General features: G+C 37.4%; 1 protein-coding gene across 1 annotated transcript in view; it reads left to right on the top strand.

Moving 5' to 3' along the window:
• Positions 1-25,996, top strand: part of LOC110033317 (synaptotagmin-5) — a 75,616-nt gene that overhangs the window by 13,867 nt on the left and 35,753 nt on the right. The window contains exons 7-9 of the mRNA XM_020737248.1: positions 9,151-9,294; positions 18,076-18,495; positions 18,579-18,713. Coding sequence (XP_020592907.1) covers positions 9,151-9,294; positions 18,076-18,495; positions 18,579-18,713 — 699 coding nt within the window. The remainder of the gene's footprint in view (positions 1-9,150; positions 9,295-18,075; positions 18,496-18,578; positions 18,714-25,996) is intronic.

Raw genomic sequence — 25,996 nt, forward strand, 5'->3', positions numbered from 1 at the left:
AATCCCCCACACCCTTGTTGAATTTTCCAAACCGGCCACCCAAAATTTTCTTTCCCACTCTACATCTATTCAAACCCAAGCCCTAATCACGCTACTAAGGAGATAATTGCCGGAAAACTGATCGGGAGAAATTTACATAGTGTCACGATAAATCGACAAAGAGATGTCTAAGAACCTTATAAGGAAGTATTCCAACTGCAATAGAGGCTTGCCGTCTTCGAGAGGAAACCATCCAGAGGGGTCACACAAACTCTATTAGATTCTAGAGATGAAGTACCACTACCCGAAGGTTTGACATGAAATATTAGAGAAGCCACGATTTTGAAGTAAATGTAGATTTGTCATATTTTGACGACGACATTAATCCGGACGAGATTGAGTGGCTCTAGACCTTTGAACATGTCTTTGAGTATCAAGATGGTCTACTGGATGAAATGGTGAAATTAGCCACCAATAAGTTATGGAAGACTGCATCTCAATGGCGGGAGAACTTGATGATTCTTCAACAACGAGAAAGGAAGAGTGAAGTTACTATCTGGTTGAAGATGATGAGAGAGATACAATCCCAGTACCTACTATTTCATTACAGATAGGGAATTCAAGCCCTAGCTTTCGAAGTAGAGAGACAACCTTACCAGATGATTGCCTTATCTTATAGATATAGTTCAATCATTGGATCAAACAATCATAATACACCTAATGGAACATTCAACCCAACCTTGCCTGAGGAGAAACTAATTTAGAATAGAGCACAAGTGAAGCCAACCAACATTCCCAGATTTGGCTTAGCCAATAAATGCGTCAAGTGCCATGATTTTGGGCACAATATATTAGATTGCCCAAACAAGAGTTCGGTCTAATTCACTGAGTATGGAGCAGTTGAAGAAATTGCTGATGACATATTAGACACAAAAAAAATGAAGACACAAATGAGGAGTACTAACTGCTTTCTAATGAGAGAGATGCATGTAATTCAAGCTGTGCCCATGAGAGACCCCAACGAGATTAACAGTAATTGTCCTTGGAAGGAAGTGAGTCTGAGATAATGAACGCTCATGCATAGTATGAGGTTGTGATGCATCAAGCTATCTTTTTGCAGGCATTAAGAGGAGCATCAACATGACTTTCATTGAATGTCCAGAAGGGCCTTGAGTTTGAGAAGCTGTTATTAGACAGAGCAACCTCAGATAAAGAGAATTTGAAAATTTTCAGTTATATAGTCTACCACTTGAAGTGCTCATATTAAGGGAGGTTTAACATATTAAAGATGAGAAACTTGTGAGCTACTTCTGGGAAACTATATAGAGTTATTTGAATATTAAATTCAGTTAATCAGTGTACCCATGGACAGATTATCAGACAGGAGGGATGACCCACGGTGTTGGAAATCGTTTAAGGTTTTGTGGGAAAGAATATATTACAGTGAGATCTAGGCCCTTTAAGAGAGGAAGAAGCTTCTCCTCGGTGGTTATATTTTAGTGTGGTCTAGCCTGCCGTAAATTGCATTCCAGAATTGATTCCCCCTGAAAGACTTGTTTATCAGATACAATTAGTCGAGCACGAGGAATGAGAGAAGCACTATAGATTTATTTGCTCGAGATTTTTATGTGCAGCTCTAGCTCAGGTTGTGCTAAGAGGTGATAGATACTTATTCTATCAAAATATGCTTTGGAGTGACAATATCTACATTTTGTATATGCCGAGAGCTTTCAACATTTCCACTACCCTTAATGTGGTCGACCTTATTACTATGAGACGATAGAAGCTTTGACCAATGAGGTTGAAGCTCTTCCAACCCCGGGAGACCGACACGAGGCGAACGCGAGAGTTTCCTGCACGGAATGCTATCATGCATGTATGTGATTCTGCGAATGCTGCTACAGTACTAGACATGGGAGACTACCGCAGTTTCGTGAACTGGTTCATTACCATAGATTTAAGGGCTGATTGACCTTTCTGCCGTGGGATTGCTGTCTAATTGGAGTGGGGTCCACTCCTAGTTATTCTAGGGTTATTTATTTGTGTTTTTGATCTTTCATGTTTAGTTTTTGTTGTGTTTGCTGTCGGGACAACCGCCAACATCTCCAGTTCTCTCTCCTAGGGTTGTATCCAAGGGCAAGTGGTGCTTCGACTGTGTATCATTTTGAGGTGGTGATTATCCTCGACACTCCCTTCTGCGCATCCTTCTCTTTGCAACCGTCGTCCTCTCTCGCTGCAACCACTCAGAATAGCTGTTCTAGCTTTTTCTTCATGTAGTGTTTTATCTTCTAGTTGCCACCAGCTGCTTTTATGCTTTCTACAGCCATCCAAGATAGCATGGTTTTGCTGTCCTTGGCTTTTCCAACCTTCCCAGCCACCTCTCCTCCCCTTCCAATGTGCCGCCGCCTCGAGAACCTGTCCCCATCCCTTCCCACCTGTTGTCATCCTCCAGAACTTTCCACTTGCTGCCATCTTCCATAACCTCCATTAACACATTCTCCGTTGCTGCAACACCCCAAATCGGGCGCCCCTTGTTGGAGCTGCTTTGGTTCAGTTGCCAACAACCATCATCGTCCCTAGATTCAACTCTTATTGAGTTTGTGTCTCGCATTGTTGCTATTTCTTATTTCTGTTTGTTTGGTTGTCAACCCCTGTTATGGTGTTGAGCCCGATTTGGAGAACGAGCACCAGGATTGCCAAACCGAGCACTTAGCGCCCTTGTGCCCAACCTCGGTGCCTCTGTGCACAGGTCGGGTGCTTGCACCCAACTGTAGGTGTTTATGCGCCCATCTCTCAGGTTCGAGAGTTCCAGGCCCTTTTTTCTTCTCGAGCCACAGACACTAATGTGCCTAGTTCTGAGCGCTTATGTGCCTGATGCAGTTGGTTCATGATGATTCAATTTAAGAAGCATTTCTCGGGCGATGAAGGATGCAAGTTCTAGCGAGGAAGTTCCAGAGCACAAGTTTCTTTGACATTTTTTCGACAAAGGTGGGAAGCATTTGAGAGGAGAATTTTGCGTGCGTTTCTTTTGTCCGATCAGGAGGGAAGAACTGGAGTGAGGCCATGTAAGCTTCTTTAATTGTAGAGAGGAAATCCGAGCGAAATTTTTATAAAACTTTTTGGTTTATATTGGAAATTTTTTGGTGGTGTAACACCGTGATTTTTTCTAGTTTTCTGGTTTTTTCATGTTAAATTCTTGTGCGTTTTTTCTTGATTATCTTTGTTGCGCTTCTGTTCATGATTTTGTTTCGGTTTTCTCGAATCTGTGAGATCCTATTTTATGGTGTAGTTTAGTTTCTGATTGAACCTAAGCTTTAGTAAAGTAAGGAGGTTGTTCATTCCCAAAAACAAACTGATATCAGAGCGGGGTTTGATTTGAGTTGGAGCAATGATCAATGAAGCAAGGTTCAAAGTGGAGAATTCAATGAGATGAACTTCACATTCTGAAGGATGCAAGTGGAGGATTTGCTGTATCAAAAAAAGTTATATTTGTCACTACAAGGAATCACCAAAAATCCTGAGTTTATGACCATGGAGTAATGCGAAGTGTTAGATCGAACAATACTAGGTTTGATCCGTTTATCACTTTCTTCGTCTGCTTCATTCAACATTGTAAATGAGAAAACCACGGTGTATCTCATGACGACACTGACTAAGAGTTACGAAGAACTTTCTGTTTCAAAGAAAGTTTTTCTAATAAAGAGGTTCTTCAACATGAAGATGGTGGAAAAGATTTCAGTGGTAGAACATCTGAATAATTTTAACATTGTGGCAAGTTGGTTGTGTTTTGTGTGGATTAAGTTGGAGGATGAGGTTAGAGCACTGGTGAAGTTGTCTTCATTATAAGACAACTGAAATGGTCCGGTCACTTTGGTGAGTAATTTTTCTGGGAATACAAAGTTAAACTTTGATGACATTGTGGGTTTAATACTAAATGAAAAGTTCGTAGAAAAATAATGAATGGAGAATCTTTAGGTTCTGCGTATAATGCTGATAGCAGAGAAATTTTGGACAGGAATATTGAGAAAGGTAGATCCAAGTCTAGGAGAGTAAAATTCAAGTCAAGTAGAGGAAATGACAAAGAAGAATGCTGGACTGCGAAAAGAGATGATATTTTAAAGACTGTAAAGCTCTAAAGAAAGCTGGAGGTGGAGGATAGGAAATGAATCTCTACAAATATCTCCACTGGTGAAATTCAAAACGACTTCCCGATGTTATCACTAGGCAGGACTGAATTTTGGATAGTAGATTCATGTTTCTCTTTTCATGCATGGCTCAATAAAAATGTATTTAAAAATTACACTTAGCGTGATATAGGGAATGCTTATCTGGCAGATAACAACACTTGCAGTATTGTAGGAAATGGTGATGTTGATATTAGGTTGTCAAATAGAATAGTCTGTAAGCTTACTATTGTTATTGCATGTTCCAATCTCATTTCTGTAAGCCAGCTGACAAAGTCAGGACTTATGACTACTTTCACGGGTGATTCGTGGAAGGTTACCAAGGAGCACTAGTGATAGCTCGGGGCAACATTGAAGACATTCTTTACCTGATCAATGAAATGACTGATTTCATTGATGTGATTGGAATCAGGGTGGATACAAATTTGTGGCATCGTAGGTTTAATCATATGAATAAGAAAAGTATGAAGGCCCTAATTTCTAAAAATAAACTTTAGGGTTTGAAATCAGTTAATCTGAATTTCTGTGAAGACTGTATATGTGACAAGCAAAAGAATGTCTTTTTCTTTAAAAGCGAGTCTGTGGTGAAGTCAAATAAATTGGAGTTAGTGCATACTGATGTGTGGGGCCTTACTCTAGTTTATTCCATTGGAGGTTTTTGCTATTTTGTCACATTTATTGATGACACATGAGCAAAGTAGGGGTTTACTTCTTAAAGCAAAAATTTGATGTATTTAAATCTTTAAGTGGAAGTCTATGAAGATTAGATAATATGGGCGAGCATCGTGATCAAAAGTTTATGAATTTCTAAGCTACAGAGGGGGTTAGGCATGAGTTCACTGAGCACATGAACAAAACAATCACGGAGCATGCTAGGAGTATGAGGTTGAATGCAAGCTTGCCAAAATAGTTTTGGGCTGATGTAGTAAACACTCCGGTTTTATTTGATTAATCGCGATCCATCAGTACCTTAGGAGGAAGGCTTACTTGAAGAAGCCTGAAGTGATAAAATGATAAATCTGCCTCATTTAAGAGTATGTAGGTGTTCTGCATATGTGCATGTTGATGCAGGTTGCAGGAGCAAGCTTAACTCGAAATCTGTCAAATGCGCCTTTATTGGATATGAATCAGATGAGTTTGGGTGAAAGTTCTGGGATTACCAGAATCATAAATTCATCAGGAGCAGGGATATCACTTGCAGTGAAATGGGAATATGCAAAAATAGGATCAGAACTCAGAACAATCTGTCAGCTACTTCTAAAGAGTCCAACTATATTGAGATAGAAGACACTGGTGATCGAGAGATTGGAGAAAGAAATACTGCTCAACCAGAAGGAGCACTGGAAGTTTTCCAATCACTACTACTGAATTCATAAGATTCAGCAGAGTGATATGACCCGTTTAGAGGTATTCTCCTTCATTACATTATTTGTTATTAACTGATAGTAGTGAAGCAGAGTGTTTTGAAGAGGCCACTCAGGTTGAAGATTCAAGGGAGTAAGAGCTTGCCATAAATGAAGAAATGCAGTTTTGAAGTCAAATCAGACTTGGGACTTGATGGTATTGCTAGAAGACAAAAATAACACTACGCAACAAGTGGGTCTACAGGCTAAACGAGGAGTCAAATGGTAGCAAGCGTTACAAGACAAAACTTGTTGTGAAGGGTTTCCAGCAGAAGGAATGAGTGAATTATATATAGATCTTTTCCATAGTGGTGAAGGTGATAACTGTCTGGGTTGTATTGAATTTGGTAGCGGTGAATGATCTACATTTGGAGTACATGGATGTAAAAAACAACTTTCTTACATGAGATTTGGAGGAGAAATTATATATGGTGTAACCATAGAGCTATAAGGTTTCAGACAAATAAGGTTTGGTTTGCAGGTTGAAAAAGAGCCTCTATAGCTGGAACAGACCCCAAGATAGTGGTACATGAGGTTGACAAGTTTATGTCAGATAGCGGGTACTTGATGTGCCTGACAGACTACAATTGCTTCATCAAACAATTCAGTATTTGTTATATCTTATTTTTTTATTTGTGGATGACATACTGATTGCAGAAGTAGATATAGAGAAAATCAAGGACTTAAAGGAACAATTATCAAGTGGGGTTGAGATAAATGATTTAAGTTCAACTAGAAAAATTATTGGGACGAGAATCAACAGTGATAGGATTGTAGGAACACTGAAGTCTCAGATAGAATATGTTAAGAAAATCCTATAGAGGTTGAACACGAGTGAGGTAAAGCCAGTGGTAGTCAATTTAAACGTACTAAGAAGCTATCAACTAACTCTGAAGCAGAGCAAACATAGATGGAGAAAACTTTGTATGCTTTTGCAGTTTGAATTTTGATGTACACAATGCCAGTGAGAGTGGTCAGCAAGTACACGGGCAATCCAGACATGCAACATTGAGAGGCGGTAAAGTTGATTCTCAGGTACTTGAGGGGAATAATCAACATGACATTTTGCTCTGGAAGTGCAGTGGATTGGTTTACAAGAATTTATAGATTCAAAATTGGCAGATGTGGATAGTAGAAGAAGTACAACAGAGTATATTTTTACATTAGGAAAATATCGCTGAGTTGGGTTTCCAGGTTGAAGAAGATCGTTGCACTTTCAACTACGGAGGCCGAATATATTGCTATCACTAAGGCTAGCAAGGAGATGATTCAACTAAAGAGTTTTATTGTAGAATTAGGCAAGGAGCAGGAGATTGAAAAACTTCATAGTGACAATATGAGTGCGATCTATCTTACTAAGAATGCTTTTTTTCATGCTAGGACAAAATATATTTAGTTGAAGTATCATTTCATTTGCTCTCTCTTAGAAGATGACTAGTTGTTCTTGGAGTAGATACATACAATTCAAAGTGCTGCGGATATGTTAAGGAAGGTGGTAACAATTGAGAAACTGAAGCCATGTTTGGCTTCGGTAGGATTTTATAAAGATTGAGACTGAGGGTAAGCCACGCCGCGGTTCGTGACTATGAAAGTGATACAGATGAAGGTGCAAATATGGAGGACAGGTGTTGGGTGAAATCAGTCTCTAAGTCGGAGATTGTTATGGCGTGAAGCCTAATTTGGAGCATGAGCACCAAGATTGCCATACCGAGCGCTTATCGCTTTAGCGCTCTGCGCCCACCTCTCAGGTTTGAGAGTTCAACACTCTTTTTTCTTTTCCTGAGCCACAGGCGCTAAACTGGACGTATTGCGCCTAATGCGGTTGGCCCACAACGATTCGATTTAAGAAGCTTTTTTGAAGCAGTGAAGGATGCGAGTTGTAGCGAGGAAGTTCTAGAGTTCAAGTTTCTTTGACATTTTTCCGGTGAATGTGAGAAGCGTCAGAGAGGAGAATTTTGCACGTGTTTCTCTTGTCAGATCAAGAGGGAGGAGTTGGAGCGATGCCTTGTAAGTTCTTTCGATTGTAGAGAGGAAATCTGATTGAGATCTTTGTAAAACTTTCTGGTTCATAGTGGAAATTTCTTGGTGATGCGGCTCCTTTGTTTTTTCCCATTCTTGATGATTTCCACGTTAAAGGCTTGTGTGCTTTTCAGGATTGTCTTTGTTGCGCTTTTGTTCATAATTTTGTTCCGGTTTTTTCGAATCCGTGCGATTCTATTCCGTGATGTAGTTTTTTTTCTGAACCTAAGCGTAAGGGGATTGCTTCATTCCCAGCAACTCCTATTTGATTTCAGTAATAAATTTGCATTTTCTGTTGTTGTTTGGTAAACTCCGGTATCAGGTCAACCAAAATTGTTAGCTCTGTTAACTAAGTGTTTTGATATAACAAAATCAACAGTACGTAAGCTGAATGAAATGACAACTTTGTTTCTAAACCTAATCACTAGTAGGTAACAATGGTGATCATAGGATGTTTCTGTAGTTATTGGAGTGGCAAACCGTGAGAATTCCTATGAATCGATGAAATATGATTGATTTATGTTCATCTTAGCTAAGCAATTTTCATTACAGACTAAGTCGATGAAGACCCTTTGCCTGAAAAATCTGGTTAGGAAAAACTATTGAGCCAAATTTATTAGAAATTTCATTACGACTAAAGTTGGAGTGCAAAATTTAGACCCTCTTTTATCGCTTTGTGGAATGTTAGTACAATAGTGTCTCGAAGAATCTTGTCTCCCTCTTTTCTCTTTAAGGGATGTGTGCACAAGATTGTATACAAATCTGTCCTATAGAAAGAGTGGCCTTTTTTTTTTTTTTTGAGATTTCTTTGGTATATTTTGTCATTATTGGGATGCTGACTTCATCAAATTCACTATATGTAGTGGGGATGGGGCCTTAGCAGCACCGTATTTTTTCAATATTTGCATCATTTTTGTTAGTTTCAGAACTTTTGGAAGGTAATTTCAATCTCTTCTGCAAGAAAAATTACGAGTTGCAAGCCTCATAATAAGTACCAAAAGATTCAAGACTGCCTAAAATATTTTTGAATTTTTTTTTGAATTTGCATGATATTCTTCCTATCTTTTCATTAATGTTTCTTGATTTTTTTTTCTTTACTCAGATTTGTTCTCTTTATTTTTTTTTTCTTCTTTTCCATTAAAAAATATCTCATATTCTCTGGAGCATTCCTCATCCTCATGCTTCGCTCAAGCGCATGTTTGCGGAATAGAACAACTAGTTGATTGAAATGTTGATCGTGACCTTTCATTTTATGAAATTGGCAATGTGATTTCATGCTTACTAGAAGTTTGATTAATTTTACTTTTGGAAGTTCAACAGAACTTCCGTCATCCACACTTTATTTTCTTAATGAACTGTTTTGGTTTATTTTACAATTAATTGACCTCCTTATCAGAAGCTTTGACGTTCCTCATTTACTCAATGATTGGCAATAACAATTTAATGAATTTCTAGATCAATAGTTTTAAATTTTAATGAATTTTTGTTTCAGTCTAGACAAGTATTGATAAAATTAAACGTTGCGGCTATGAAAATTACTAACTCTTTTCAGCCTAATGCTGTAGGTCCTCATAACTCCAATTCTTGATGGACAAGCACTGCTTTATTCTTTTGAGTCTACTCCTGATGTTAGAATAGGTGTTGCATTTGGTAGCGGTAATGGTCAAACACTTCCAGCAACAGAATTGCCTGGGGTCTCAACTTGGCTGGTATGTCGACTATTCCTTTCTAGGTCATTTCCTTGTAATTTAATCCTAGTTGTAAAATTGAGAAGATTTACATACATACCACACAACTCTTATTTATTTTCATATCTAACACCTAAACATTAATTTCTATGTATTTACCATCTTCTGAATAAAAAAGGTGTACTTCATCTTTTAAAGGTTAAAGTGGAGGCATCTTTGATGTGATATGCAAGATTCGGGTGGTACAAATGTAAAAAACAATCATTAGGTGTTGAATATGTAAATACATAAGAATTGGGTGGTTGTTGACGTAAAAAAATTATTGAAGTCATCAATTTTATTAGTTAGGTTAATTAAACTTAACTAATATTATTAATTAGATTAATTTATCATAGTTAATATTAAGTCATCTGCACACCCACTCCCACTCCCACTCAATGCTTGTAACTATTTGCGCGAGATTGGCATATGCTTCATATTCAAACACAAATTTGAAAGTCCTCATTTTAACATGTCCAAATCCTGTTTATCTTTCCCGTTCTAAAGGCACATAGAATCCTCAAAGGTTGTTGTTGTGTTTAGAGCTTTGAGGGTCAAAGTTTTCAGAAGGTTGATGAGATAGTAGATAAGACACTACCCAGAGGTTTCACTCTCATCTCGCAAGGATTTTTTTTATCTTGGATTCGTGGTTTCCTATAGGGGCAAGCCCCTATGATTAATTACTTCACCCGATAGTAGGAGAGCATTTTCAATTAACACTAGTCATTTAACACTAGATATTTTACATATAATAGTAGCAAATAACAATTTAAGTTGTAAAACTTATCACTTGGAGCTTAAAGCAGATGAATGGGTAAATGATGACAAATGCAATCAACATCCCATGGTTCCGTCGTTTCGGGAGGTAGTGGTCCTTGATTTACTTAGTCAGAGGAGGTATTCACAACTCAAAGGGCAAAGTGGTCCTTGATTTACTTAGTCAGAGGAGGTATTCGAACCAACCTGACTGAAGGATTCTTATAGATATTGGGCGAAGGTTTGTCTAGGGGTCGCATTTAAGTCAACCTTAGCCAACAAAAGACTTTGTCAAGTGGATGTATTTTTATGGTTCACAACTCAAAGGGCAGAAAACTATTAAGGAGCATATATGTTGCAATCATAATTATAATATAATGATTTTATTTGGCGGCAACCATCCAGTCAGAGGGCTCTAGTTGTAACAACAATTTTGTAGAGCTTTTGGGCTAGATCATATAGATAGAGGACTCGAGTCATGTCCTTGCTGACGTGAAATTACTTTGAGTGTTAATATAATAGTACAATCAATGTGACTAGCTCGTTTTTGAGTTGAAGTTTATCAAAAGTTTGTTAGCCTTGACAAACTATTATGCAGGGAGATATAAATTTGTTTTAAGTCTTTTTTAAGTGAATAATTTTACTTAAATATTTTGATTGGTTTTTTTTGAAAATATTGATTTAAAAAATTGACCCCCAGTTAAAATATTCTATCAACTCGATCATACAACAACAACGAAGCCTTAATTGCACTACGTGGGGTCGGCTACATGAATCCTTTTTCTCCATTGCATCCTATTTAGTGTCACATTTTCATTTAGTTCTAATAAATTAAGATCATTTTTTGTAATAAGCCCAAGTTTTCCTAGGTCCATCTCTGCCTTTCTTAACATAAGTCAAATCTAAAACATCTATTCTCCTAATCGGATCATCAGATGATCGACGCTTAATGGGACCAAATCATCAACTCGATCATCATCAAATAATTTTATATTTAGAACTTTGATATTTGAAATTTGTTTGAGTTTTGTGTTTTAAAATTCTTAGGAGACAAGTCATGTCGATTCCAGTCTCAACAAGGAGAAGGATCAGGCTAGGCGATTTGGACTTATAAATTCTTATATATATGATATGGATAATATTAGAACATACTAGACTCATCAACCCCAGGCCTTAGAAGAGAAAGATCAGGTTAGTTTGATGGGACTTCCAACATTTTATATTTTTAGTTTGGACATTTATCTCTAAATTAGTAGACTCTTCAACTCAAGTACTTACAAGTAATAGGATTAGATTAGTTGGGAGGGACTTAAAACTCTGTCATATAGAAGACAACCTGATGGATTGCTTTCAAATAGGACCAGACTAGTTGGATGGGACTAAGAACTCTGTCCTATGAAACACGATAGGAGTGATTGCTTTCAAAATACGAATTATTTGAATTCAAGTTTAGCTTTTATATGTCATCCTTCCTAAACTATTTGTTAAAGCATTTAGAACTTTAGTTGGAGCCCATGCGAGCATTCATGACTCAACATATTTTTTCAAAACATTCACATGATAAACATGCATGCTTTTTGATGTGTTTATATAACTTGAAAGCACTCCCATAATTATATGAGAAGATTTTTATGTACTTTCACGAACTCCAGAGCATTATATCAAATTAGATATCAACTTGAAGCTCATGAGCTACGTTCAAAACATTTGAAAGTTTATGTGAATTTTAGAACTTTAGAATGCTTACAATGTTTTATTTTGAGCTTTAAAAGTGTCTTCTTCATTTCTCTAGCAGAAATGTTGCGAATTCAGTGGCGATGACTTTCCCCTAATTTGTACTACCTTTGAACCCTAGGAACCTAAGTTTGAAAGCCCAAAATTTTAAATATTTTTAAAAGGTTAAGAGCCTAAATTTTAAAAACCCTGATCCCGTATATTTTTGACCCTAGGAGTCTAGATTTTAAAACCTCAAAATTTCAAATTATTTTAGAATTCAGATGATTCACAGTAGCCTTCCAATGTCAACTCTACTTAAGGGGTATCGGGAGAATGTCAACTTGCTCAACTATCTATAAGATGCGATTGCCAGTGTCCTACGACACTGTAACCAGGGAGCTAAATAGAACATTTACCCTCGGTCTATAAGACATTATGGGCCTTTGGAGTATTTGCAAGTAGTTAAATCACAAGCACAAGTTTTCCTGAATAAGTACCTTTTTTTCCCTGACGGTACTTAATTCCATTTCGAGCGAGATCTGTGACAACAACGTTAATCGGCGTTGACGACGATGTCAAAATAAAACAGACAATATTTTTTATTTGATTTTTTTATATATATGATATATATAAGTAATAAATTAGGAAAAGAATAAAGGCATGTCTTATGCTAAGGAGCGAAGCTCTAGCGCAACTCTTGAGTGCGTTTTGGGCACAGGAGAGAACAACAAGAAATTCCAATCGGGATGGAGTGATAGGAGAAATGTGGAGCTTTGGGATTCTTTGTATGTCAAATTCTCGTCACGTGCTATGAAGAGAAGGAGCAAATAGTGGGGTCGTGCGATCCTGTGTTCGGGATAGAGGCAGGTAGAAAAACTTCGACTAGGGCTTTCGGTAGTCGTCTTTGTATGTCAAATTCTCGTCACGTGCTATGAAGCGAAGGAGCAAATAGTGGGGTCGTGCATAAGGTTCTCGTGCATAAGGCTTTCGGTAGTCGGAAACACAACACAAGGAGAATTGAGTGGCTCTGCACTATGCAAGGAGGGTTCGTGCATAAGGTTCTCGTGTTTGGGCAGACGGTTGACAGGTTGGGTCACTAGAGAGAAGAAGCAAAAAGTTTTTGTCATGGGTTTTAATAAGAAGAGAGGAAGTGCAGGGTTTTTCAAGTGTGGTGAGTGGGTGAGACAGACATTCAAGTGTAGAAGTAGCACGCGAAAAAAGACATAGTAGAGGGCAGCGTGGAGGGAGCGACGACTCTGGTCACAAGGAGCAGAGGATTTTATTACAGAGTTTCATAGGTCTCTGAAAGATGTGATCCCGTCGTTACCTTATTAATGGCCTCTAACCACAACTGTATTTCAAGTGAGAAAAAGAAGTGCGGGCTTGTGCGATTGGAGATAGGATCACAACTTGCAGGAGTCGAAGGCATTGCAGTTTGAAGAGGAAGGACAAGAGGACTTGAACGTGTCTTCAGTTGAAGAATGAGATAAAGAGTGGAGATTTTGGAGGTCTCCGTATGCTGCGAGCCCGTCGTTGCTTTCCCAACTTATTCTTGTTGCGACTGTTTCACGAAGGCCGATAGATAGGGGAAGTTGCGCGAACAAGATGAAAGGAGGGAGTCGGGGTTGTGACTTTGCTTTGTGCAAAAAACGAAGAAATGAAACAGAGGGAATGGTGAAGGCTTTTGTAGCTGGAGTGTGTGAGGAGGAGGATTTTATGATCAGTTAGAAGCACATTCTTGTGTTACAAGAGAGTTTTCAGAAAAATGTTCTAACATTTCCTTTAACTTACGCTTTCTCTGAACAATTTGAAAGTCTTATTGTTAGGCTTGTATAATAATTTGTTAGAAAGAGTGAGGAGCAATTGAGATTGACTCATGCTGGCTTACATTTGATGAAACATATTCCAGCTGGGATTGATGATATTCTTCATCCTATTATTCTCAACTTACTGGGGATTGAGGAATGACCATAATCATATTCTGCTGACATAAATTTGATTACGCCTCTACCTGCGACGCTTAAGTGAGGGCCATCTATTTGATTTTGCCTTACTCATTTAATCTGTTGAGATAACTTCAATATTTAGGTTAACTTATCGAGATGGATAAGCTTCAGTGTGATAGTTATTGTCATTAGATGGATATAAGAAGGGCTTTTTCACTACAATTGTTTTTATGGCTTGTTGAGTGAGAAGAACACTCAACAACTCAACTATATTTAATCTTGTTGACTCCTACCTTTAGAACCTGCTTGTGTCCTAGACTTGAACTGTAAACCAACTTGTGTTTCTCCAACTTGACTTGTTGAATTTCATGAGAAAATTCTCTTACTTGACTTTCAAAATTGTGACAAATATGAGAAATGAACCTCTGATTTTTGAAATTATCTTGGCTACAATTTGCTTGAAGATAGATACATTTCTGTTCAATTGATTGAGTATAATTTTAACAATTTCGTGTTAAAAGTTCAAGTGGTGATCTTGCATTGGACACGACGTCAACCCAGACGATAAAATATAAAATATATTTGAGTAGCTTGGCTTAAGGCTCAATGTCAACCCAAAATATGAGAGAAACATATTGAGGATCTTTGCTCAAGGCTCAACTACGATCCAAATAAAATAAGTGTCCCTTTGTCATGATAGCAAGGACAAGTCTTTTTTTTGGATTGTCAAACTGAGCACATTTTTATTATTGACTACTTGAACATCCTCTGAGGGATCTCGTCATAATGCACGATGTCATTTGAGTTACTTGGGGACCTTGATCATCAATATGATATCTACCCAAATGGAAGAATATCTCGGTATTATGTGTAATGTCGACCCTTTTAGCTAAGGGATCTCACTCTTGTATTTGATATTTACGCAAAAGGATGAGTCCCTTGTCTGGTAAAGAAGGGGATTCAATATTTGAGGCTCTCAAAAGTTTTAAATTTTAGAATGATGTTAACTTGAATTTAGAATTTTTGAAATATTTTTCCCTCATCTAAAAAGAATGGAATGACTTGAGTTTACAATGCATATATGGATTTCGGCTATGGGCACGATACAACCTGAATGATAGCTTTTGACTTGGATCTCAGTGCTACCTCGAATGACTGTTTCTCTTTTTTGAAAAAAAAGTGATTTTAAAACTTGGTAGATATATATGGGGATCTCGACATTTAGCGCAATGTCGACCCAGATGATTAAGAAGACCCATTTTCTTGCAAAAGAAATTCTAATGATGCTTAGGTTTTTTTGGGGATTTTTGCTTAGAGCACGGTGTCGACCCAATTAAATTAAAAAAAATGCCCGTCTTGCTTCGGGAAATTTCATGATAACGTAAATGTTCTTGTATCATAAGAGAATTCCAATGAAATATTACACTTGTGCTGGATAAAGCATATATTCTTATTTTCTCAAAAGAAGCTTTAATAATAGTTTTTACTAGGGTGCTAGGTGTAAAGCCTTTTTGAACATTGATCATTAATTGGTGATATTGACCGTTGACTATGTAAGTCAATCACAGGCTCCTCTTTACATGGCTTCTAGATGATGGAATTTTTTTTGAAGTTAGGTTCAAATTTTCTGCCAACTATAAGTTTGATGATTCCATTGCTAAAACTTTCTCATCTTCCATTGATGGGAATTAAAGATACATCTATATCCGATTGCTTTTGAGACGTTGGGGAGTGAGGAATGATCAGAGTCATATCCTACTAGCATGAATTCAATTATCCTTCCACCTCCAGAGTTGAAGATATTCTCCAATTGGTTGTTCTCGATTTATTGGAGAGTGAGGAATGACAAAATATATGTCATACTATTAAAAATATGATATCCCCTCTACCTACAGGGTTAAAGTTTGCTGACAATGGGATCTCTTGATATGCTTTACAAACTGTCGATCATTAGGAGATTCATTAATAAGCATTCTTCAAAATTCATCTTTGAGTGTTCTTGTTAATGGTAGATCTCTAAGAGCTTAAATCAGATGTCACACCAAATCCTTCTCTGATTATATCACATTCATGAATCTTGAGCTATCATAGCAGATTGTAGATAGCATATTTTATTGAAGTTTTGTTGGTTTCAATCATTATAAGTTTTTTTTTTTTGACACATTATCTTCATTGAAGCTCCTTTCCTTGACAACTTTGAAAATCTTGTACGCTTTAGTAGAAGTTGTAGGCTACTTATTTTTAGTAGGAATGACTTAATATTGTCGAGTCCAAAAACATTGTTCAATTTCACCTGGAGAGCTATTCATTTTAACCCATTCTAGACTTTTGAATTAGCTGTGGGTATGAATACTCATTCACGGGATTGGAGCTTATTGAATAATTTATTTCTTGAGCAATAGTTGTTGAGCTCTCAGTTTGATAAATTTAGTTCATTTTTTCCTTCTAGATAGTTTTCTTCTTGATGATGAAACTTCAACATTGTATCTAAACATATCGAACCATTTTGATGTAGCTCTGAACATATATAACAGTGATCATAGCATCAATGATGAGAATTTCCAAACCATCTAGCTGGATAATGGCCATGATTAGCGGGATTCCTCTTGGGCGAGTTTTCTTAATTGGAAAGAACAAGATAACTCCTTAAAGTGTCCACCATTGTGATAATTGCTAGTAGCAATATATTATTCCAAAATTCAAGGGTGATAGTTTAGATTTCTTTCCATTGACATTCTTGTCTTTTTGTAGAATCTTTTGATTGTTAATATTTGGACCTGAAATTCAAATATCATACCCCATTGCTTATAAACAAAATTTTTTCATTTTGTTGGGACCTTTTGATAGTAGATTCTCGGATTAAGATCTAAGGGTCATACATCGGTGCTCACCAGATAATTTATTTTCTATTGGGACCAGAAGATTCCTGAATTAAAATCCAGTTCACATCCAATGATGCTCTCCATATAGAATTTACCTAAGTTTCAAGTGATTGCAATATTCTAAAGCAATTTTAGCTTTTTATTTATTTTTTTGCCAATTTTAAGCTGCTATTATAATAAAGAGCTGACCAACCAAAGATGGAAAAAGAAATCTTTTCCAACGAAGTTGCCAAAAATCTATGGGCTTCGAAATTTCAACCCTCCAGATACTCTCACATTTGTTGTTGTGTTGAGAGATTTGAGGGTTTCTGCATGTCTTTAGAACGGGAAGGAAGAACAGGATTTGGAGACGGGGCGAGTTATGTATGAGACATGCGAAAATGAGGTGATGCGGGGCTCAGGGGGCTGATCTAGTGGAAACTGCTCAACTGGCTCAGCTAGGTGAAGCAAGGGCCGATCGGCCCTTGGTCTGGACTAGGTTTGCCACCCACTCCTATTTATCTACTATTTATATATTTATTATTTTCTATTTTAGATTTAGTTTTTGCTTTGAGATTTTTGTCAGGACAGTCTTAGGCATCTCCTTTTTACTTCTAGGGTTGTATCCGAAGGCGAAAAGATGCTTTGGCTGTAATTCATCTGAGGTGCTGTGTATCTCTCCTTATTCTCCTCCCCTGCTTGCTGCCATCCTACTTGGGCACCACTAGTTCGCTGCCGCCGTCCCTGCGCCGCCCCCTTCCCCATCCATCTGCAGCTAGGTGCTGTGTTGTCACACCTTTTCCCTCTTCTGCTGCTGGATGCTGTCCAGTCACCCTCCCTGCACCGCCCTTGCCTACCTCTGTTCCCTGCTGTCCAACCTCATCCCTTCCTCCTACGTCTGTTGTTCTGTCTGGCCGCCCTTCCTTAGACCTCCCACGACTGTTGCCAACTACTGCCCCCTACACCTTGCTCGCAAACCTCCACCGTCCAACCTCATCCCCCATCTACAAATCCCCGGTCCCACTACCTCAGCCACAACGAACCACTCTGTCCTCGCCCTAGTGTGTTGTGTTGCTGTTTCTCCCAGTTTTAAGAGTTTTTGTTTGTAACTTTTTTTAATTTCAGCAATAAAGAATTATTCGGTTGTGGTTTTGGGTCAACTTTGGTATCATAAGGGCTTTCAAATCTGTATTTGGAAATTAAAGCATAGGCTAATCTCGGACGAGCAGTTACAGGCATCGAATGGGAGCGAGAGCGAGAGTGGGTTTACAAATGACTTAATATTAAATAAGTTTAATTAATCTTATTAATAAATATTAAATAAGTTTAATTAACCTAATTAAATATTAATGACTTCATTTATTTTTTAACGTTGGTATGCATGTAAATGCCACTTTCACCATCTATGACTAACTACTGTAAGTTAGCAATATTAGGTTTGAGTCTAAAAGCTGACTCATGCTTTGGCTCCCCTCTTCGAACAGGTTAAAATTTTAACCGAAACCCTTGCCAGGATGATGGTTGAGCCTCGACGAGCATGTTTTTCCTTGCCTTCAAGGGATCTTAGAAAAAAAGCTGTGGGTGGACTACTTTCTGTCACTGTAGTATCAGTCAGTAATTTGCACGTCAATAGTGTGAAACGCAACAGTGTAGAGAGTCCACAGTGTTCATTAGCAAGCAGTCAGTCTTCAGCGGACTTCGGAAATCAAATTGAGCAGACATTTATTGAAGTCGAACTTGGTAGTTTGTCCAGGAAAACCAATTTTAGTAGGGGTTCAAATCCTGCATGGAATTCTGTTTTTAATCTGCTAATGCATGGAGATTCAGGCATAATTAGGTTTCACCTGTACGATGGGGGTCCAGATAGTGTAAAGCTAAATTACTTGAGCAGTTGTGAGATAAAGGTATTTTTATAATCAATTGACTCCAATTTTGTGTTTTCTCTTGATCGAAATGAAAGATAATGTTTTCTTATTTTTTCCAACAGTTGAAATATGTTGCAGATGATTCCACTACGTTTTGGGCAATAGGGCCTAAGTCTGGCGTGTTGGCAAAACATGTTGAGAACTGTGGGCAAGAAGTTAAAATGGTTATTCCATTTGAGGATACTAATTTTGGAGAGGTATATCTTCTTTAGATTTCTATAATTAAGGCTTCTCAATATGATTTTTTGTGCTTAGCGTTAATTAAAACTTGAAGGTTGTCAATTTGCAGTTTGGTTTGTGGATCTCGATCTCAAGTGTTCAATTAAAAATTTTTTTTTTTTTTTTTGTTGATTATTGCCCAAGGAGCTTTTTCAATATGACTATTTCATATTCCTTATTTCTGAAGTTCTATGAGATTTTTTATGACTTGTAGTTGTGATCAGGATTCGATTAGCAACAACTCGAACTTCCCAGACTTGTGTCTCTGTACTACCTATCCTTTATGTTGTGAAAGTGAGCCTGAAGAAGCACCCACAAGCACTCTAGTGCCTCCATGCTGGAGCTCCTGGGCCTGAGCATGGGTGTCTCTGTACTACCTATCCTTTATGTTGTGAAAGGGAGCCTGAAGAAGTACCCACAAGCACTCTAGTGCCTCCATGCTGGAGTTCCTGGGCCTGAGCATGACATAGCCTTGCCTAAAATAGGCGTAGCTATGTCCAACGACGGAACTATATCATAATGGGCGCAGCTATGCTGCGGGGGTCCTTTGTTCCAATTTTTCTTCTCGGGCAGGTGGAATATTTACACTGCTTTTGGGTGTGGTCACGCCGCTGGATAATTCTCTCTTGTTTGGTTCTTAAGCTTCAATTCAAGCAATGTAGGCGACTCTCTTGCATGCGATGTTTCTCGACAAGGATTTCTTCGTGAAGGTAGATTTTTGGGATGAGGATTTCAGATCGGCGAATTTCTCTTATGAGATTGAGAGGAAGGTTTGGAGCGAAGTTATGCAAGTTTTGGTGCTTATAGAGAGAAGATCTGAGTGGTGTAATCAGTATGTTTCATCCATTCATAGTTAAATTTCTTGGTGGTGCGGCTTCGTAGTTTTTTCCCATTCTTGAGGTTTTTCTCGTAAATCTTGGTGTGTTTTTTTCTGGGATTGTTTTTTATTGCTCTACTACTCAAAATTTTATTTTAATTTGCTCGAATTGTGCTATCCTATTATGCGGTGAGGTTTTACTAATTGATCAAAGCCCTAAGTGTATATTCCATTCCAATAAGAGGTATTAGAGATGGGTGTTTGATTTGAGTAGAAGCAATCACCGATGAAGCAAGATACAATGTGGAGAACTTCAATGGATTTAACTTCGCGTTATGGAGAATGTTAGTGGAGAATTTGCTGTATTAGAAAAAAAATATATTTTCCACTATAAGAAATCACAAAGAAACTTGAATCGTTGCTTATGGAGGAATGGGAAGTGCGGGATCAAACAATCTTGGTTTGATCCATTTTTCATTTTTCTTCGTCTGTTGCATTCAATATAGTAAATGAGAAAATCATGGTGGATCTCATAATGACACTGACTAAAGTGTATGAAGAATCTTTGCTTCAGATTTTGCCGATGAAGATGGTGGAAGACAGTTCAGTGACAAAACATCTGAACAATTTCAACACCGTAATGGGTCAGTTTTGTTCTGTAGGGATCAAATTTGATGATGAGGTCAGAGCACTGTTCATTCTGTCTTCATTGTCGGACAGCTGTGATGGTTGAACTTCGATGACATCGCAGTAACTTTTCTGGTATTATGAAGTTGAACTTCGATGACATTGTGAGGTTGGTGCAGAATGAAGAAGTTTGCAGAAAGGCATCAAATTGTGAATCTTTAGTTTTTTTGTTGTATGTTAAAAACAAGGGAAGGAAGCTGGACAAAATACAAACTGAGAAAGATTTAAGTCCAGAAGAGGAAAGTTCAGGTCAAGCAAAGGAAATGATAGAGTTGAATGCTGAAACTATGGAAAGAAATGACATTTTGAGAAGAATTACAATGCACCATGGAAAGCGGGTGGTGGAGGGCAAGAAATGAATCTCTCTACAAATGTCTCCACTGGCGAAATCAAAGGTGACTCCTTGTTGTTATCCTTAGTCAGTGCTGAATCTTGGATAGTAGATTCATGAGTTTCTCTTCATGCATAAAAAATTGCACTCAAAAATGAACTTGGAAAGCTTTATTTGGAAGACAAAAATGCCAACAATATTGTAAGAAAATGTGATGTGAATATAAAGTTGCCAAATAAAACATTTTGGAAACTTATTGAAGTTAGACATATTCCAAGTCTGATGAGAAATTTGATCTCAGTGATCTAGCTGACAAATTTCGGTTTTGTGACTAATTTCACAGTTGATTCGTGGAAAGTGACCACGGGGCAATAGTGATGGCTCAGGGTAATTTTGATGATACTCTTTACCTGATCTTGAGATGGTAGATTTCATTGATGTGATTGGGACCAAGGTGAATACAAGTCTATGGCAGTACTGGTTTGACTATAAGCGAGAAATGTATGAAGTTCTACTTTTAAAAAATAAAATTCAGGGTTTCAAATCCATAGATTTAAATTTTTGTGAATATTATATTTATGAAAAGAAGAAAAAAATTTCATTCTCTAAAGGTGGGTCAATGGTGAAGTAAAAAAAATTAGAGTTAATGCATATCATTATATGAGATCCTACCCTAGTTCAGCCTCTTGGGGATCTCACTACTTTGTTACGTGTATAAATGATCACACAAAAAACATATGAGCTTGCTTCTTAAAGCAAAATCTGAAGTATTTAAAGTGTTTAAGTAGAATGTCATGGTAGAAATGAGTCAGATTTGAAACTAAACTGTCTCAGATCAAATAATGGAGGCGAGTATGTTGATCAAATATATAAAAATTTTATGCTACACAGGAGATCAAACATGAGTTACTGTTATAAGGACACCTTAGTAGAATTGCATGGCTAAACACATAAATAGAGCAATCACGGAGCGTGCTAAGAGTATCGTGATCAGAAGTTCACAAATTTTCATGCTATAGAGGGGATCGGACATGAGTTCACCATTCTAAACATACCATAGCAGAAGGCATGAATAGAACAATCGCAGAGCGTGATAGGAGCATGAGATTGGATGCAAGCTTCCCAAAATAATTTTGGGCGGAAGCAGTGAATATTGTTATGTATCTGATTAATCGTGATCCATCCGTACCTTTGAAGGAAGGCTTATCTTAAGAATTTCACTGTTCCGTATATGTTCATGTTGATGCACGATCCAGGAGTAAGCTAGACACGCAATTTGTCAAATGCACCTTTATTTGGTATGGATCAGATGAATTTGAGTACAAGTTCTGGGATTATCAGAATCAGAAATTCATTAGGAGCAGAGATGTTAACTTCAATGAAATGTAGATGTACAAGGACATGAGAAGAACTCAGTATTTTCTATCAGTTACTTTGAAAGAGTCTAAGTATGTTGAAATAAAAGACATTGGTTATCATGAGAAAAGAAAAATGAGAACTGCTCAACCAGATAAAGCACAATAAGTTTCTCTATCACGTGCTTCTGAAGTCAGGAGGTTAGACAGAGTGTTAAATAATAGGATGATGACATGTAGTCTTAGGACTCAAATTGGATCTGGGATTTGATGCTATTGTCAGATGACAAAAGAACACTATATAACAAGTAGGTTTATAGATTGAAAGAGGAGTCAGATGGTAGCAGACATTGCAAGACAAGATTTGTTGTAAAGAAGTTTCCACAAAAGGAAGGGTGTATTGCATAAAGATTTTTTTCTCTCTTGATAAATGTGACAGCAGTTTAAGTTGTGCTGAATTTAGTAGCAGAGGAAGATCTACATTTGGAATATATGGATGTAAAATTAGTCTTCTTACATAAATATCGGGAGGAAGAATTGTATATAGTGCAACCACAGGGTTATGAGGTTCTGAGGTAAGTTGCAGGTTGAAGAAGAACCTCTATGGATTGAAGCAGGTCCCAAGATAGTGGTATAAGAGGTTTAATAAATTTTTGTCAGAAAGTGGGTACATAAAGTGCCAGACAAACCACTGCTGTTCCATTAAACACTTCGGTAAATGTTATATATTATTTTTTTTGGTATGCGGATGATATGTTGATTGCAGTGACATGTATGGATAAAATCAGGGACTTAAAAAGAACAATTATCAAGTGAGTTTGAGATGAAAGATTTGGATTCAACCAAGAAGATCCTAGATAATCAACAGAGATAGGAACGTAGATACACTGAAGTTGTCTTAGTAAAAAAATGTTGAGAAGATCCTACAGAGGTTTAACATGAGTAATGTAAAATCAATTTGCACCCCTTAATCACTTAAAACTACTAAGGAATTATTGCTGGCATCTAAAACAGAACAAATACCAATATGGAGAAATCTATATGCTTCTGCAGTTAGAAGTGTACTATATGCTATGATCTGTACCAGACAAGATATTGTACATGCAGTGAGAGTGGTGAGCAGGTACATGAGTGTTCCAGGAAATCATCATTAGGAGACAATGAAGTAAATTTTCAGTTATTTGAGATGAACAATCAACAACGCACTTTGCTTTGGAAGTGCAAAGATCAGTCTAGAGGATATTGTAGATTTAGATATGACAGAAGATTTGGATAGTAGAAGAAGTCAAACAGTATAAATCTTCACTTTGGAGAACACAGTGACGAGTTGAGTTTTTAGGTTGCAGAAGATTATGACGGTTTCAACTACGGAGGCTGATTACATTGCTATTATTTTGACTAGTAAGAGATGATTTGACTACAGGGCTTTATGATAGAATTGGGTAAGGAGCAGATGATTAGAAATCTTCATAGTGATAGTATGAGTGCGATTCATCTTATTAAGAGCGTTTCTTTTTATGTCAAGACAAAACATAATTTACTAAGGTATCACTATATGTTCACTCCGAGAAGATAGACAGTTGTTCTTAAAGAAGATACACACAACTCAAAATCCTGCAGATATCTTAATGAAAGTGGCGACTATTGAGAAACCAAAGCCATGCTTGGCTTTATTTGGAGCCTATGACGGTTGAAACCGTGGTTAAGATACCACAATGACACTACACTTGTCTGTTAGGGCCACAATCTCAAAAGTATCCTTTTTTTTTGTCAAGGACATCTTTCATGAATTTTTTAACATAACTTAACATGTGTTGTAAGACTTCTACACGAGTGATATTTACGGTTAGCTTTTTGAAAATCTCTAGAAACCTTGAAAGGGGTTGGTCCAATTTTTGCCTATGTGCTTCTTAGAAAAGGTGGTGGGCGTCTCTCTTGCTCCTTTCCTAATTAGTGAAATTGGTCTCTTTTAGTCCTCAGATGGGGTTTCACCTTTCATGAATCACTTATGAAAGTATTAGTGAACCCTGACTTTGCCAGTTGACTCACATAGATGAGATTTCTTTTCAAACTGAGAATATGTTCAACTTTATTAAGCTTCCAAACCATTTTATTTGGCAACTGGATGTCTACATCACAATTTCTTATAATATTGCAGACCTTATTTTCTCCTAGATGAACCTTTTCTAAAGCTCTCTAAGTGTAATTTTTGAATACCTCGGGCATGCATGAAAAAAGACATCTGAATCTAAGATTCAGTGCTGACTAGAGATAACACTAATGTGTTACCTTCAATTTCTTCAGTGGAGAATTTCGAAAAGAGATTCCTTCACTGCCCCCCATCAATTGCTTTCCTTTGAGCTTTGCAGTACTTCTTGAAATACTCTTTTTTTTTGCAGTTCCAACAGTCTTCTGTCATTTCCTTTGCTTGACCTGAACTTTCCTCTTCTGGTCTTGAATCTGTTTTTCCCATATTCTTGTCTAGATTTCTTCCTCTGTTATTCACATTCAACGCAAAACTTGAAGATTCATCATTTAATGCCCTTTTGCAAACTTCTTCATTCAACACCAACCTATGATACAATTGAAGTTCAACTTCATATTCCCAGAAGTGTCACTCACCACATTGACTGATCCATTCTAGTTGTCCGACAATGAAGGTAGAATTAGTAGTGTTCTGACATCATCTTCAAATTTAATCCCTACAGAACGCAACTGGATTGTTACAATGTGGAAATTGTTTAGATGTTCTACCACTGAACTGCCTTCCACCATGTTTATGTTGAATAATTTCTTAATAAAAAAAAATTATTTGAAACAGAAGGTTTTTCAGACATCTTTATTAGTGCCTCCATGATTTTCTCATTCACTATATTGAACGCTACAAATGAAGAAAGTGATAAACTAATCAAATTTAGTGTTGTTCGATCTAGTACCTTCCATTCCTCCATAGACATAAACTCGGGCTTCTTGGTGGTTCCTGGTAGTGGTAGATATAGTTTGATATAGTAAATCTTCCACTTGTATCATCTAGACTGTGAAGTTTGACCCATTGAACTTTTTCACTTTGTGCCTCGTTTCATTGGTCATTGGTCGAACCTGAATCAAAGAACTTCCATTTCGATACCACTTTTTTGGATGAAAAACTTGTATACTTTTGGGGCATTGATCAATTAGAAATCAAAGCCACACCGCGGAATAAAATCACACATATTCAAGAAATATGGAATAAAAATCGAATAGAAGAATAAAAAAAAAAATCATAAAAAAGCACACTAAGATTTGATATGGTAAGACTCCAGAATGGGAAATTTCCACTATGAAGAACCGGAAATGCATAAAATACTCACTTAGATATCCTTTCTACAATCAATGGAATTTAGGGGACTTTGTTCCAAACCCTTCCTCTCTATCTCACAAGAGAAATTGCATGCCGAAATTTTCCTTCTCGACTCTTCTCTTCTTCTCGAGAAACCTATCGAGACACTGCGTGCGAGAGACTCAAAATCTCAAACATAAGAGACTGTTCCATGAAAAACCATCCGACGGCGTGATCACACCCAAAAGTGACATAAATATTTTGTGTGCTCAGGAAAAGACTCGTACCGGGCACAAAGGCTCACCAAAGCGGCACGGGGGTGCTACAGACCTTGGCGCGAGCGCGCCTTATAAGGGCACGAGCGTGCACGACTTGTCTGCAAGCAACAAAAACAGTTTGGTGCTCCCTACTGATGCCAATCAAGCCCCATACACAACAAAATTTTGGTGTGCTTTTCTTGGGATTATTTTTTGTTTCGAAATTTTGTTCTAGATTTCTCGAATTATTGTGATCCTATTCCACAGTGCGGCTTGATTTTTTAATTGATTGAAGCCCTAAGCGAATATTCCATCCCAACACTTTGATTTTAGACTTGTATTCTTTTGCACTTACATCAATGTGCAACACTTTCAACACTTGAAATCATTCTCATTATGTCTTTTTCTAACTATTTTGGGTCAGATTTTGAATCAGTATCCATGAATTCTTTTTGAGTGTCATGTAGGTGTTAATTCTAGTCTATAGGAGTTTTT

Source organism: Phalaenopsis equestris, unplaced genomic scaffold (genome assembly GCF_001263595.1).
Source record: "Phalaenopsis equestris unplaced genomic scaffold, ASM126359v1 Scaffold001135, whole genome shotgun sequence".
Classification (NCBI taxonomy): Eukaryota; Viridiplantae; Streptophyta; class Magnoliopsida; order Asparagales; family Orchidaceae; genus Phalaenopsis; species Phalaenopsis equestris.